The 14,789-nt window shown below is 43.5% G+C and overlaps 1 protein-coding gene across 1 annotated transcript; it reads left to right on the forward strand.

Moving 5' to 3' along the window:
- The first annotated feature begins 13,762 nt into the window (after positions 1 to 13,762).
- LOC143270120 (uncharacterized) lies at positions 13,763 to 14,674 on the forward strand. Its single transcript, XM_076558952.1, has 2 exons — positions 13,763 to 13,893; positions 14,500 to 14,674. The coding sequence occupies exons 1-2, from the start codon at positions 13,763 to 13,765 to the stop codon at positions 14,672 to 14,674; spliced, it is 306 nt and encodes a 101-aa protein (XP_076415067.1).
- The last annotated feature ends 115 nt before the right edge of the window (positions 14,675 to 14,789 follow it).

Raw genomic sequence — 14,789 nt, forward strand, 5'->3', positions numbered from 1 at the left:
CTTGCTCTTACTAGGCAAGCACTCTACCACCTACTAGCTCTTATAACTTAAGTTAATCCATTTATATTAATCTACATTCTATCACATGGTGTGACTTCCCTTCCATCTTTTACCTCCTGTTTCCTCTCTGTGACTCCTGGTTTCTCCTGGCTCTCAATTCCTCCTCCTCTTCCTTTTTCTCTCCCTGGAAATCCTGTCTATACCTCCTGCCTAGCTATTGTCCATTCAGCTCTCTATTAAATCAATCATAGCAATATATCTTCACATAGTGTACAAATATCACACAACATTTCTCCCTTATCATCTAAATGAAAAGGAAAGGTTTTTAACTCTAACATAGTAAAACTATATACAACGAGAACAATTATCAGGTAAGAATTACATTCACAATGTCCAATTCATTTATACTTGGCATGTTCAGAGAAATTACTCTATTATCTATCTTATCATGATGGATTTAAAGCTTTATACCTAAGCCATTTTCTATCATAACTTGTATTGCTATGTCATAAAACTATACTTTTACACCTCAAAACATTTTCTTAGATAAACAATTTAAGCTTTTATTTCTCTCAATCTTATATACTTTATAACTCTTTGTGAGTTTTTTCAATTTGGTAACAAGGAAAACTGCAACTATAACTATCTCATCTTCAATTACATCAGAGACCTGAGAAGGATTTAATATTACCTGAGTAAACAGGAAGTGCAGAACAAACAACTTCCAAAACTATAGAAATGACAGAGACATCTGAGTGTCTGGACAGTCACCCAAGGTCGCTTTGCAATGTTGGGGCATCCATCTTCAGCCTACAGGCCTTGAATATCTGACAGACCATTCTGTGAAGCAGAAATTTTGAAGGACTATCCTACCTTGTCTTGGTAAAGTTCAGCAGTTGCCTTCTTTTGTGTGTCTTGTTTGTCCAGTTTGGACAGCATTCTGTTAGCAGTTGAGGCAAGGGCAGTTTCTTGCCCAGATGGCTAGCTTTGCCACATAGAAAGTAAACCCCATAAGGAGGTTCCTCAATGCCCATCATCCTTATTTGAAGTAAATGGATGCTGCCAGGAGCATGTGAGACATGTCTCACTGTCATGAAAAGCCTTATGTTATTAGAACATTTTAAATGCCACATTCTGTAGGTCTTTAAATGTTTGAAGACTATCTATCTGTTTAAAAAATATGTATCTGTTTGCCGGGCGGTGGTGGCGCACGCCTTTAATCCCAGCACTCGGGAGGCAGAGCCAGGTGGATCTCTGTGATTTCGAGGCCAGCCTGGGCTACCAAGTGAGCTCCAGGAAAGGTGCAAAGCTATGTAGAGAAAGCCTGTATCAAAAAACCAAATATATATATATATATATATATATATATATATATATATATATATATGTTTAACCTTGAAAATATATTTAACATGACTACCAGTTTGATTATTATAGACAACTAACTACTAACCTGTATTTCTTTATTATTCTAAATAGCTTTTAAGGACTAGAATTTACATTAGATTGTTAAGTGGGGTGCATAGGTAAAACACCTTGAAGAAGAGTAGAATCATATATACAGTAAAACAAAAACAACCTTAAATTTGTGTCAATATACAAAAATCTATACCAATGTAAAATATTTAAGACTAGTGGTTGTTCAAAAGTAGACTCAGCAATCTACCCTGTCATCTCATCATTTCTATACTATAACCCCACCCCCTTTTCCCTTCAAAAAGAGATCCCTGAATCTAATCTCCTTTGTTCAGCTTTTTTCCTGACCATGACCAATAACAACTTGTAACCCACCCTGCCCCCGCACCCCCCGCCCAAATGATGACAAATATCCATAATTCTCCAAATGAACTAAAATCACCCATCCCACCTCTTGGGAATGTGGGCATCATGTCCTCTAGACTGCTTTCTGTTTTCTGGAGGTGACAGCATCTTTAGGGGACCCTGGGGAAATTGGGATAATCGTCAAGTCCTAGGAGATCTAGCTGTATTATTTCTTGTTTAGTCTCTGTGTGATGGGAAAGTGTAGAGCTTATTTGAAGTCTTGGCTGGATAGTCTGTGAGGCTGGACCATCTCAGATAGCAGCTTTGAAGTTGTTCTGGATGCAGAATCTTGAGGAAACTGCAATAGAGGCATTCTGAGAGGCTGGATCACTTGGGTTGCTTGCCTTCATTTGGTGTCTACTTTTAAAAACACACACACACACAAACTTTTAAAGATAACATATATATCTGCATTAACACAGGTATGGAATGTCCAGTGTGTAAAAGTCAGTTAAAGATATATATTTTTTAATGTTTGAGCAGGTAAAAGGCATCTGTTAAGTTTATAAGTTTCTTTGGACTGTATAATTAAAAGCTCTATCCATGCCAAATGAAAGGACGGCATGTAATAATAAGTCATGAGGACTCTGTAGCCAACAAGATTTAGCATGTCTCATCTAATCTCAGAGATGTTTCTGTGTCGAGGGATCAGTATAGACACCACCTGTCCTGTAGTCTTTCTTGGCTTTTTCTGTAGCCAAGATCCTCAGGAGGTCTCCCCCTATCAGATCTGATCTCCACTGACTTTGAATGAATTCATAGCTTTTCGCTCCTGTGGAAACAAAAGCAAAACCTCTCACCCAATGTGACATATTTTCAGACTTCCATTTTGAAGTTAAGACATTCTTAAAATATTGGTTTAATTTAGCAGTTCCCATAATCCAATGTCTCTCAGCATCTATTGTTTCCTGTTTATTAGCATTTAAAAGAATTCAAAGCCAACAAAACACCATACAGAATCGAGACACCCTGTATATTTCCCATCTTTATGTGGCTTATTGTTTTTATATTACTTTATTTTTATTTAAAGATTTTACTTATTATTTTTAAGCTATTTTTTCTATGACTGTCTATATCCATTATCTTTCTTTCTTTTTTTTTTCTTCAGCACCTAAACCTATTCAGACATATTGTATCTGTTTAGAGGTTTCTTTGGTCTGGACCTGATTGTACTAAGCACCTACAGCATTCTTGATCACACGAGACAAATCTTAAACTGTTTGGCTAGGCCCTCTGCCAAAGTGGCTTCAGTTTATGACACTGGTGACTGGCTCTGTCCCCTGCAGGTCCACCGAGCTGTCCCAGCTCTGGAAAGCTGCTGTGTCTATGCTGTGGTAGGTGTTTCCATCAAGTCTCCTGGTGCAGAGTAGCGTATCAGCTGCTCCTAGCAGAGCCTCTTAAATGAGTCTCCGTGCTTCTGTACACTGCAAGCATTGGGCTCTGCATATGTGCCCCACATTGGGTGCCAAATATGGCAAGTCTTTCTCCGTCCCACCAGCCAGCTCACAAATAATGACATGGAGACTTATTACTTATGAGAGCTTGGCCTTAGTTAGGCTTGTCGCACTAGCTCTTATAACTTAACCCATTTACTTTAATCTACATTCTATTACATGACTCCTAACCTCATCTTTCCATATTGCCCATGCTGCTTCCTCTGGCCATGATCTGCCTTCTTCTTCCCAGAGTTCTCTCTCTGCCAGGAAGTCTCACCTATCCACCTGCCTAGCTATTGGCCATTCAGCTTTTTTTTTTTTTTTTAAAAAAAAAACACCAATCACAGCAAATATAACTTCACACAGTGTACAAATATCCCACAACACTTGCCTGTGCTTTGAAACAGTTAAATCAAAGGAAAACCTTCTGGAATATATGAGAAAGTCTGAAAAGCAAGCTCACATTAATTATTACATGTGCCCTGTAATTACAGATGAAGGCAGATTTGTCAGGTATAAAAACTGAATGCAGGGCATCTTTATATTTTCTTGTTTCCAAAAATGTTTCACTTACCTCTGCTCCCAGTCCTTCCTTCAGCACAGCTGATTATGCACACACTTTACACTCTCACACAGACACCACACACACACACACACACACACACACACACACACACACACGAGACATCATTTCAGAGATCTCATCTAGGGTCCTACCCTTAACAAAGTCTAACCATTATGTTCATCAACAGAGGGGGAAGAGGTACTTCATTGATCTGGGGATAGTGGTGGTGGTAGTTGCTTGCTTAGACTAGTTTTGCAGAAATCATGGGGAGAAAAAAGAAAGCAAACATATAATGAAAGTTTTATGTGTACATCTCCTATCTTCTTTGTTTTGTATTTTTGAGACAGGATTTCTCTGTATACTAAAGAGAAATGGATTAGAGCAGAGTGCAACTACGCCCGCTGCTTATCTTTTGACCTCACCTCATACACCTTACAGGCCAAATAATAAAGCAGCCAGGTAAATAAAGATATAATCATTGCCTTTAAAACTCATCCCTTGGCTCTGGGTGTGGTGGCACATGCCTTTAAGAACAGCACTCAGGAAGCAGAGGCAGGTGGATCTCTATGAACTCTAGGCCAGCCTGATCTACACAGAGAATTTCAGGCCAACCGGGCTACATAGTAAGACCCTGACTCCACCCCTGCTTCTGATCCCTCCCCTCAAAAAGGGAAAAAAGGTCACCTCTGAGTGTGGTGCTTGTCTAGCATGTGTGAAACCCTGGGTTTAATTCCCAGCACTTCAAATAAAAAATTAGCTGGGCGGTGGTGGCGCACGCCTTTAATCCCAGCACTTGAGAGGCAGAGCCAGGTGGATCTCTATGAGTTCAAGGCCAGCCTGGGCTACCAAGTGAGCTCCAGGAAAGGCGCAAAGCTACACAGAGAAACCCTATCTCGAAAAACAAAAATAAATAAATAAATAAATAAATAAATAAATAAATAAATAAATAAAATTAAAGTCACCCCAATCTGATCTGAACTTTGTGTTCAGTGGGTTCCAAAGTGATACAGGATCCCTGCCCCTTTGGTAATCTGGTTTGATCATCTACCCTGTCAAAACTATATGGACACTGGATTTTTTTTTCTTCCGTGATGTCCTGGCCTTCTAGGAGCTATGGCTCCAGACATTACTGGGCTTGACATAGTCTCGTATACAACCCCTCCTCAGGGGACTAGCCTTGGCTCTCTACCTTCTGCATGTGTGGCACAGGGGCTTAACATGCGTGACACCCTACTGTGCCTGTCCACTGAGGGTACACGTGACTTTCTTTCTTCATTCTAACTAGTATGTGTGCTGTGGATATTGCTCTGTATGCTGTGAATGTGTTGCTCTGATTGGTTAATAAATAAAGTGCTGATTGGCCAGTAGCCAGGCAGGAAGTACAGGCGGGACAAAGAGAGAGGAGAATTCTGAGAACAGGAAGGCTGAGTCAGGAGTCACCAACCAGACACAGAGGAAGCAAGATGGTAAGACACCGGTAAGCCACGAGCCACGTGGCAAGGTATAGATTAATAGAAATGGGTTGATTTAAGTGTAAGAGCTAGTCAGTAATAAGCCTGAGCAAATGGCCAAACAGTTTTAATTAATATTAGCCTCTGTGTGTTGACTTGGGTCTGAGTGGCTGTGGGATTAGTGGGTGAAAGAGATTTGTCCTGACTACCAAGCAGGCTGGGACACAGGAAATCTTCAAGCTACGTATGTAAGTTGAGGTAAAAGGTTTAGCCCAGTTCTGAAGAACCGCATTTCAGAAGAACCTGAAAACAAATAGGACAAATATGACAAGCAAAAACAAAGCTTTTGTGTGTGTGTGTGTGTGTGTGTGTGTGTGTGTGTGTGTGTGTGTGTGTGTAACAACAGCATTGAAGTGGTAGGGTCTATGGATTTCAGATGGTTAAAACTATTCAGCTGCTAAGCCTCTTTGTGACCATAGCTCTGTACTTGTTAGAGAGTTCCCAAAGGGCTAAAGACAGAGGAGACAATAACTCACATAAAGAGTTGGGGTGGAGGTAGAGAATGTCCTGTGGGAAAAGGGACCCACAGCTAGGTAGGGCCTAGCAAAATCTTCCAGTCTTTAGCATCTAGCCCATAACAACAATGGTGGCACAGTGTTTAGTTATAGTCTTTTGCTTGGATTTAGAATTCTCCCTCCCCCACTCTTTGACCTCTAAAGTGAACTACAGAATCAATATTAATTGATTATGGTGCATTCATTAGGATACAATACAGACATGTACAAATCAGTCAATTCTTCCATCTACGGTGATGTCTCAGTCCATTCAGGCTGCTATAACAAAATTTCAGAAACCAAGGACTAGGGATATAGTTCAGCCAGTGGAATGCTTACCCAACATGCACAGCAGCCTGGGTTCAATCTCCAGCACTGGACATACACTTGTAATTCCACTGGGTGATGGAGAGGTAGAAGTAGGAAGATCAGAAACACAAGGTCATCCTTGGCCACATAGCAAGTTAGGAGCCAGTCTGTTCTTCACAAGACTTTTCCTCACAAAAATTAAATTAAAATAAATAAAAATGCAATCTGGATAGTTTATAAACTATTCTGAACAGTTCTAGAAGTTAGAAAATGGAAGGCCAAGGCCCCTAGCAGTTGATGTTGGTGAGGTTGTGCTTTCTGGTTTACCTGGTGGAGGGGGCCAGATGTGTCTCTGAAGCTCCCTCAGAAGATTCCACCTGAATGACTCAGTAATGATCCAGAAAAACCCACCCCCTAACCTATCATATTGGTGATGAGGTTTCAACATGTGACTTGGGAAGCAGGGCCCAAAACATTGAAACCATGGCCAATAGACGAGGCTGGCTTGTCCATGGAGCAAAGCCAGTGAACTGATTCTATTCGAAGAGGTAAAACCAGCTTGAGCAAACCCTGTGCAAGACTTAGCACAGGCCACCATCATGAAAGTGGCATGGTGATGACCAGGTGTGCAGCAGGAGAGGAAAATGAAGGATTATTCATTGGTGATGTGAGTCTCTTGGCTCTGCTAGATGGCTGTATGGCCATGCACTCTGATGAGTGCACACAGGAGAAGGGACATATCTCAGATACCTCTCAACTACTGCATTAGGACCAACCTTAGGGACCTGGATTATGATTCAGAGTCATATATTTGGAGGGGAGAAGTCTAGGGGATTTTGAGTCTTGGAGGAAAAGATGAAAAGCATTATGGAGAAAGCTGAGTGTATGTGGAGATTGTGAGCCTGCGTGGAGAGCTAGTTGGGGGCTGTCACTCAATTAATTAGAATAACAGATTGCTCATACCTGGCACATTCTCTAAGTAGAAAAAGAAGTAGCAAAAATGGAGTGAGAATAATAATAATAATAATGATAGTAATAAAGAATTAACTGATACCAAATGTTTTCCCCTTGGTCTCTGCTTGCCCAGGTCTGACTGGTACAACTTATAATTAGTCTCTGCCTGCAGATGTGTGGTTCCAATGACTTGTGGATTAAGGAGAAACTCTAGAATTTCTCAGTACCTGACAAGTTGTAACGTGAAAAGCTACACTTAGTCCATTAAAGATTTTTCACAGTGACATTTGAGTGCAGCTTGAGAAATACGCCACCTTGCCATTTATCATTTTCAGGGCACGGGTGTCGGGAAGGAGGTTGCCACAAAGAACAAAACAAAATGGATTGCATGTGTAGAGGTGAGCTAGTGAATGCTGATAAATGTACTTCACTGAATGTCAGCAAATGTCACTTGAGAAGCCATTTGCAGCTACCATAACACTCCCCAAACCAACAAAGAGTACCTAAAACAGGCAAAATGAACTGGGCGTCTTGCTTCCGCATGAATAAGCAATCAGGCCTCTCAGAAGTTACACCAGAAAGTTGTTAAACTTGATAGAATGGGCTTTTCAGCCATACTGACACATGTCTAGATTGCTGCAGAGGGCTGGGGACCTTCTGAGGACACTGGGGCTGTGACTGGGGGACAAGACGTAGTAGCCCCTTCAGTCCTGTGGGTGCCTTCCTTTTGCGTGTGGACAGACTAGCTGTCTCGGAGGCACACATGTTTTCTGGCTTCTTCTGCCCAGCATGCTGCTTTTGCAGATTCTAAGAGCCCCACCCCCTTCTAATCTAGCTTCCCTTGAAGGAGGGACCAGGTGGGACTCAGGAATGCAGTTCTCATATCAAGAGATGTCTCCACATCAACCACTCTTGACCCAGCGTTTTTGTCCCTCATACAGAAAAAGGAGTTGAGTGACGGCATCAGTTTCTGTTTCATTCCTGGTGATTGGTCAATACTTAGTTCTCATGTGACTTGGGATTTCTGGAAGCTGGAAGCAGGCTTCCTTTAGAATTCTGCTTGGGCCCACATGTGCCTCTCTCCCTCCTCAGCTCGGTGCTTCTCCACAGATCACTGCAAAGAAGTAAATGGGAGAGAAAGAAGATCGTGGACTCAGAACAACTCTCCAGGGAAATAGGAGAGTCATTAAAATGAAATCACAGCCTCTCTCCATTTCCTAATCTCTGTGGACTCCTCCCTCCCCTCAGTACCCACACACAAGGTCACCCAATACTTACTTCCTCCTCTGTGCCAAGACTCCCAGACTAGCCTAAATTAGCTAACCTTGTAAACGTTCTGCACACACATATGCACGCCTGTTCAGTGCCCACTTAAATTGAGGTCAGTTAGGCAAGCATGGGAGCAATGCTTTGGATTAGAGCCCTTCCTGGACTCTGTCCCCGAATGCGGCGATGGATGGACTCTGCTCCTCACACTGTTACAGTCTACATTCTGACCGTGTCCTCTGAACACATTTTACAACCAGGAAGAGACGGGCTCCTGGGAAATCAGCTTCCCCTGGATGAACTCTGAGGGTTGGTACCTGGAGGAGTGGCTGGGCAGGTTTCTCTTTCACAATCCTTGTAGAGAGGCCTTCATTACCCTGCTGGTGAATTAGGTACTTCCCATGGACGGGCTTTTGCTTCAGTCCTGGAAGCTCAAAAGACGTCTGTTTAATATTGAAATTGGATTGCTCTCAACTTGTTATCTTTCATGCTTAGTTTGGGAAGGGACAGTGGCATGTTTAGTGAGAAGAGAAAGATGAGGGAGTAGAGAGGGAAGACGCGAGAAGAGAGGTCTCTGGAGGTGAGGGTGATAATCAACTGGAGGTGATACTTACCAGAGGAATGACAGATGAAATGCCCTGCTTAGGGAAGGATTCATTGTACAGTCTGGGACCCACTTTACTCAAGTAAATGCTTTTCTGAAGAGCCCATGCCTGCTGTGTCCCAGTGTGGGGTTCCTATCTCAGATTCAAAGACCCACTATAGCGTATAAACACATTCTGAAGGGAAATCAGGAGAGGTATAGACGTCACATCGTGCCAGGATTATTCATTTTTCTGCTTCCACTTTTTCAACTTGTATTTTTCTTTCTTTCTTTTTCTTTTCTTTTCTTTTTTTCTTTTTTTTTCTTTTTTTTTTTTTTTTTTTTTTTTTTTTTGAGACATGGTCTCCTGCAATCCAGGCTGGCCTTGAACTTGCTATATAGCCAGGGTTGACCTTGAACTGCTAACCCTCCTGCTTCTACCTCTCAGGCATGGGGATGACAAGTATATACACACAGAGTGAATTTATGTCTTAGAGTTCAAACTAATGAGCATCTATTTCGAGAAGAGGGGAAAAAATGCTCATAATTGGTTAATATCACCCAAATTTTGCTGCCATTGCTGGCGACAAGAGCTAGGTAAAGATAGATAGATAGATAGATAGATAGATAGATAGATAGATAGATAGATAGATAGATAAACAAATAATCTGGAGTGGTAAGAAGGTGGTCTCAGCTCTTGGCTCCTGCTCTCTGACCTCTGGACTTTAACTCTGCATTTGGCTCTGTGTTTCTTATTTAATAAGACCATTTAGAATTACATCTACAGATAGATAGAGAAATAAATAAATAATCTATCTTTATAATAGTTTTTAATGCTTAAGGAACCAAAACAGACAAGAATTGTCCAGCATCATCTCCGTCTCTCGGGTGGGAAAAAGCAGACCTACTTTGAGTTCGAACCTCTATCTACACTCAGTCGCTGGTCTGGCTTTCCTTGAGTCTCATCCAGAGGCCGTGTCCAGCAGAGCGGGTTCCTTTCCTACATACCTAACCCATCAGACACTTTGCATTCTGAGAGGGTAAACTGGTGCCCTGTGAGGATGGGCATTCAAAACACAAAACTAAAATTTGAAGTGTGTCCTTACTCTTGCAAGGATGGGCACAGGGCAGTGATGGCGGCAGTGTCCATCCATAGAGGTCTCAGAACAAGAACACGTACTCACCAGATGATACCAGTAAATGGAATTTGTCAGCCCCAGACATCAACAGCAGCCTCATGCTGACCTCCCTGGTTGGCCTCCAGGGAGGGGAATAGAACACTGACATTATAAAGTTGGAGAGAACTAAGGAAATATTAGGATGATAGAGCAGGCAGGCCATCCCAGGGCAAAATGTTCAGAGGAATTTACAAGGTTTTTGTTTGTGTGTGTGTGTGTGTGTGTGTGTGTTTTGTTTTACCATGGGCTCATTTACTCCATTGTTTGCCCACCTTAGGTCAGATGAGATGTTATGGCTTCCCTGGATAGCATAATAACTGTGCTGCTTACCATTTAGACTTAGACTGGACCTTCAGTGCCCGGTTCAAATCCTACCTCTTCCTGGAAGCCATCTGAGATGAGACTCCTGTTTGTTCCCAGCGGGACACCTGCTGTCTTCCACTACTCATGTCCTCTTTACAAAGAAAAAAAAAAAAGCCAGTGCCCTGAAAAAAAGAATCCAGGCTATCTCTTCATCACTGAGTTGGTCTCTCTTAATCAGGACTTTGAAATGGGATTTAAGGCTACTGTAAACTGAGTTATCTTCCACACACACTGAGATTTAAGCTATTTGAGTTTAAATATATGGAAAACAGTTTTCTCGGCTGTTGGTGATATTTACATTCAGCGTATAATAGGAAAATGCAGTTGGGGGAGAAGCATATGGGTAGCCATCTGGATTATTTGGGTACACTCTGTATAGTAGGGGAGAAATCAGGAAGTGAACTTGGGTGTGTGTGTTGGGGGGGGGGGCTGAATTAGCCAAACTGGCCTTTGCTGTCAAGTGTCACCCTTCACGTTACACTTTGGTATTTAAAGCTGTTTCTCCCACCTCTGTATCAAGCAGGCTTGAGAGACTTAGGGGCTGACTTCTCATGCAAAGAGAATGGGGTAGTTCCCATTGGTTTGGCGTCACCCGGCATCAACACAGCCAGTTTCCTCAATACAGTGAGCGACCTTCACTGTTTCTGTAGGGAAAGTGTGGGTAGGAATTAGCCCCTCTTTCTTCTCTCTCTGCTTAGGTGGTCACAGGGGAAGGATGGCCACCTTACCAATCACACACCGCTGGTTTCTCTATCGAAAACAAAGGTGTTGTAAGAGGTTTACAAAAAATAGCGGTGGCTTTTGATAATGTTCCTCTCTTCCATTCTTCCTTTTAAATCAAGAACTGGGAATTCCCTTCCTTCCTTCTGATACCTGTTTTGTTTTCTTGTTTGTTTGTTTGTTTGTTTCAGAGAAATCTCTTTAATGCAAATTCTTACTCTTTTCAATGGAATGAGTCTCTGATGCAAGCAAAAGACTTTGTGCCCAAGTTGAATTGTAATCCAGAGGAAACCATGATTTACCTCCCTTGATAACTGCGACATTTAAAAAGCTTGGACAACTCTTACTGTGTTTACTTAAAAACAGAAAACAAAAACAACAACAAAAACTTCACCTAACCGAATTCAAAATCGCCCTCTCTTGTTATTTTTGAGTATTTCATTTCAGTTTTGTAAAATGTACTTATTTTCCTGCCCAATCGGGCGATTTAAAAAATAAACAAACAAACAAAAAAAACCCTCAATTTTAAAAGAATGATCTTTGAAGTTTTTAAGAACAAGAATGGTTGAAAAGATTTTCCTCTTCAGAAAACTGTTCAAAAACATGTGTAACCCCCTTCTTCCTTCCAGAGAGCACAACTACCATGCATGTGCATGCTCAAACACTTTTTTTTTTGAAGTGGCACAAATCTGTAAGTGAGCATTTCTAGAATTATTACGCAGCAGAAGCAGTGGGATTTCCTCCCAAGGAAATATGCCTGGAGAGAAGTACTGAAGTCCAGGGATCGCAGAAGGAAAGTTCAATACCCAAACAAAAGCAGTGTTCCCATTGCTACCCATTCTCTCACCCGGAGGAGAAACAATTAATGATTTGCATATGCTCATGACACAAATTAAAGACAAAAGACCCCTCGAGGGCTGTGGTTACTTCGCAGATCTCAGCGTGATGCAAGGCTGCGGCCCTGCACTGCTCTTGCTCCAAATGAATAGCATTAAGCTCCATAACCAAACATAGGGGTTGTGGGCCCTCTGGCCCTATTCCCACTGTAGAGTCCTGTTCCCCAATCAGAAATATCTCCCAGTCTCCCCCGTGAGCTTCTAGGCAAACAGAATGTATAGTCTCGAGGGGAAAAAAATAATGTATATACTTTGCCCTTTTTATTTTAATGGCCAAACATTGTAATGCTAGCTAAATAGAAATTCTCGTCTGCTAATAGGTTCCTTTAGTTTGTAATAAATAGGAATGCTAATGACTAAAATTTGGTATTTGGTATGCATTAGCTTTTGCAAGCTTTCCTTTACAGCCCTCATTGACATGCAATATGGCAAGCTTCCTTTGAAACATATTTATAAAATAACTACAGTATAATTAAACCAACAAAGCATCTTTTAAGGAAGCTTAATAGCTCAGGTTTTTTTTTTATCTCAGTAAAAATTTTATTTTAAAAAGAAAAATAGTTATGCCTCAATCCCACTGTATATTTTATTCTATGCATCTAATATTTCCTTTGCAGCTACAATCTGTGCATATCTAATTCTTTTTGACAACCATGATTATTAATAAAGAGCTCATGAAAGATATACTTCATAGCTTCTTCAACAAGAATAATGTTTTTTTTTGTTAATGGAAATTGTAACATATCTTGACAGATACAATATATAAGATGTGATTCTTTTCCCCTTAATTGTTAATTTTGCTGTGCTGAATACGGCCGATATGGCAGGTGATAATCAGAGTGGATGCTATTTTATACAACGTAACCAAAAATATTTTAATGATATAAAAGCAATAGATAAATAAAAGGCATTATGTTTGATTTTGCTTCCCCGTGGCCGCAATTTTTGTTGTTGTTGCTGCGGCTGCGGTTTAACAGAAGAAACCAGGGGCTGCAATACGCCCCTTCTCTACCCTTGGCCGCTTCAGAATTCCGAGGGCGCAGGGCCCTGTGGAATGCAAAATCGGGATACACAGAGGCTCAAGTTCGCCGAGTTTTGTGCAGTTTGTAAGCCCTTCCAGTCTCCCCAGAATTCCAAAGATACCAAGGCGTGGGAGTGGAGCCGCTGGAGCTTCCTCAGGCCGCTCTTTCGCCCCTGGGATCCCTGTACTCTTTTCTCCCTTCTTAGGAAACTCTGTCCTGGTGGCCGAGGAGCTGCGGAATCCTCTAGGCAGCCCCCCTGCGCAGAGAATAAACACAGTTGACACCACTGTTATAATCTTTATTTAAAACAGTTTCCAAGGTTACAAATTGCAGTGCCTCGGATGCAACAGGTTCATCCGAAGCGGTATCATTACAGATTAACTGTAATGTGTAGGATTAAAATAAAAACAGAAGGGATTAGGTAAAATGGGCGATGCTTGAGAAATAACGCCCGAGCGCGTCTCTACTGCGAGTCCGCAGAGAGAGCCTGAGACGACGCTGGGCGTTGGGATGCCGCGGCGCACAAAGCTGGACCCTGGTTCCCCGCGAGCGTCTGGAGTGGTGGTTCTGGTAGGGCCATCGCGGCTAGAGGGTGAGGGGTAAGGCTTCTGGAGCGCCAGGGAGGAGACACTGGGCTCCCGGGGATGGGGAAGGCCAAGGGCCAGGGAGACTATACAAGTGGACACCGCAGGCAGGCCTGTGATCCGGCTGGGGGAGACAGGCAGCGCGACACCGGGGACGCGGCTCCACTGCCTCGAGAAGCATCCTGCAAGAGGTGAGGGGGGACAGCATACCCACAAAGGGTCATTGGGTTTGTAGGTATAACTGACGTGGCATTCCAGGCCCAAGCTTGATGAGGTCCTACATGGAGTCCTTCTGTTAGCCCCACCGTTATCCCCACTCTGTGGCCACGTCCCAGGCCCAGAAGCCGCCACTCAAGTCACATGCGCCCCTCTGAGACCAGATCTTGGGCCTTCACAGCCCGCCGAAGTCCTGAACTGTTCCCGCCCCCCTTCCCCCTCCCCGATGTCCCTTGTGCCCTCTGGCTCCAGGAAGACCCTGAAGCCCTCCCGTCCCCTCTGCTTCCTGCGGGGCCAGAACTCGTGGCGAGGCGGAGGCTAGACTGCGGCCTGAGCTGGGCCACGGCCTGGGGCAGCCTCGAGGGCTATTTGTGCGTCTGGGTGGAGGGCTCGGGGCTGGAAAAACAAACAGGACCAGGGCTCTGCGTCTTGGAGGCTGGCTGGGGGCTGGAAGGAAGTGTGCAGGGTGGCTAGAGAGGGAAACAAAGCCAGATCCCCAGCCCCGTCACCCCGCAGTGACCCCAGACCCGCCCCGCTGAGTCGCGGGGCTCCTGGGCCTTTACTCTGACCCGGTCGCGCAGCTCGACCAGCCCACGCCAGGTGCTCCGGGGACTCCGGGCCACCGCGGCCGCTGCCGCCGCCCGTTCCATCGTCTGCACTCCTGCATCCATGGAGACCCAGCGGGCAGCCGGGCCGGAAGGCGCGATGGCCAGAGCAGCCGGCAGAGAAGCCGCCGCACCCCTCCGCGAACACTAACCGATCAAGGCTGAGGGGAAACGGTGTAGATACCCTCCATCAGAGAACCAGGCGACTCTGGGGTTCACTAATAGCCACAGCGGCGCAGAGCAGCCAGGGAAGAGGCGAGGGAACT

Source organism: Peromyscus maniculatus, chromosome 22 (assembly GCF_049852395.1).
Source record: "Peromyscus maniculatus bairdii isolate BWxNUB_F1_BW_parent chromosome 22, HU_Pman_BW_mat_3.1, whole genome shotgun sequence".
In the NCBI taxonomy this organism is placed as follows: domain Eukaryota; kingdom Metazoa; phylum Chordata; class Mammalia; order Rodentia; family Cricetidae; genus Peromyscus; species Peromyscus maniculatus.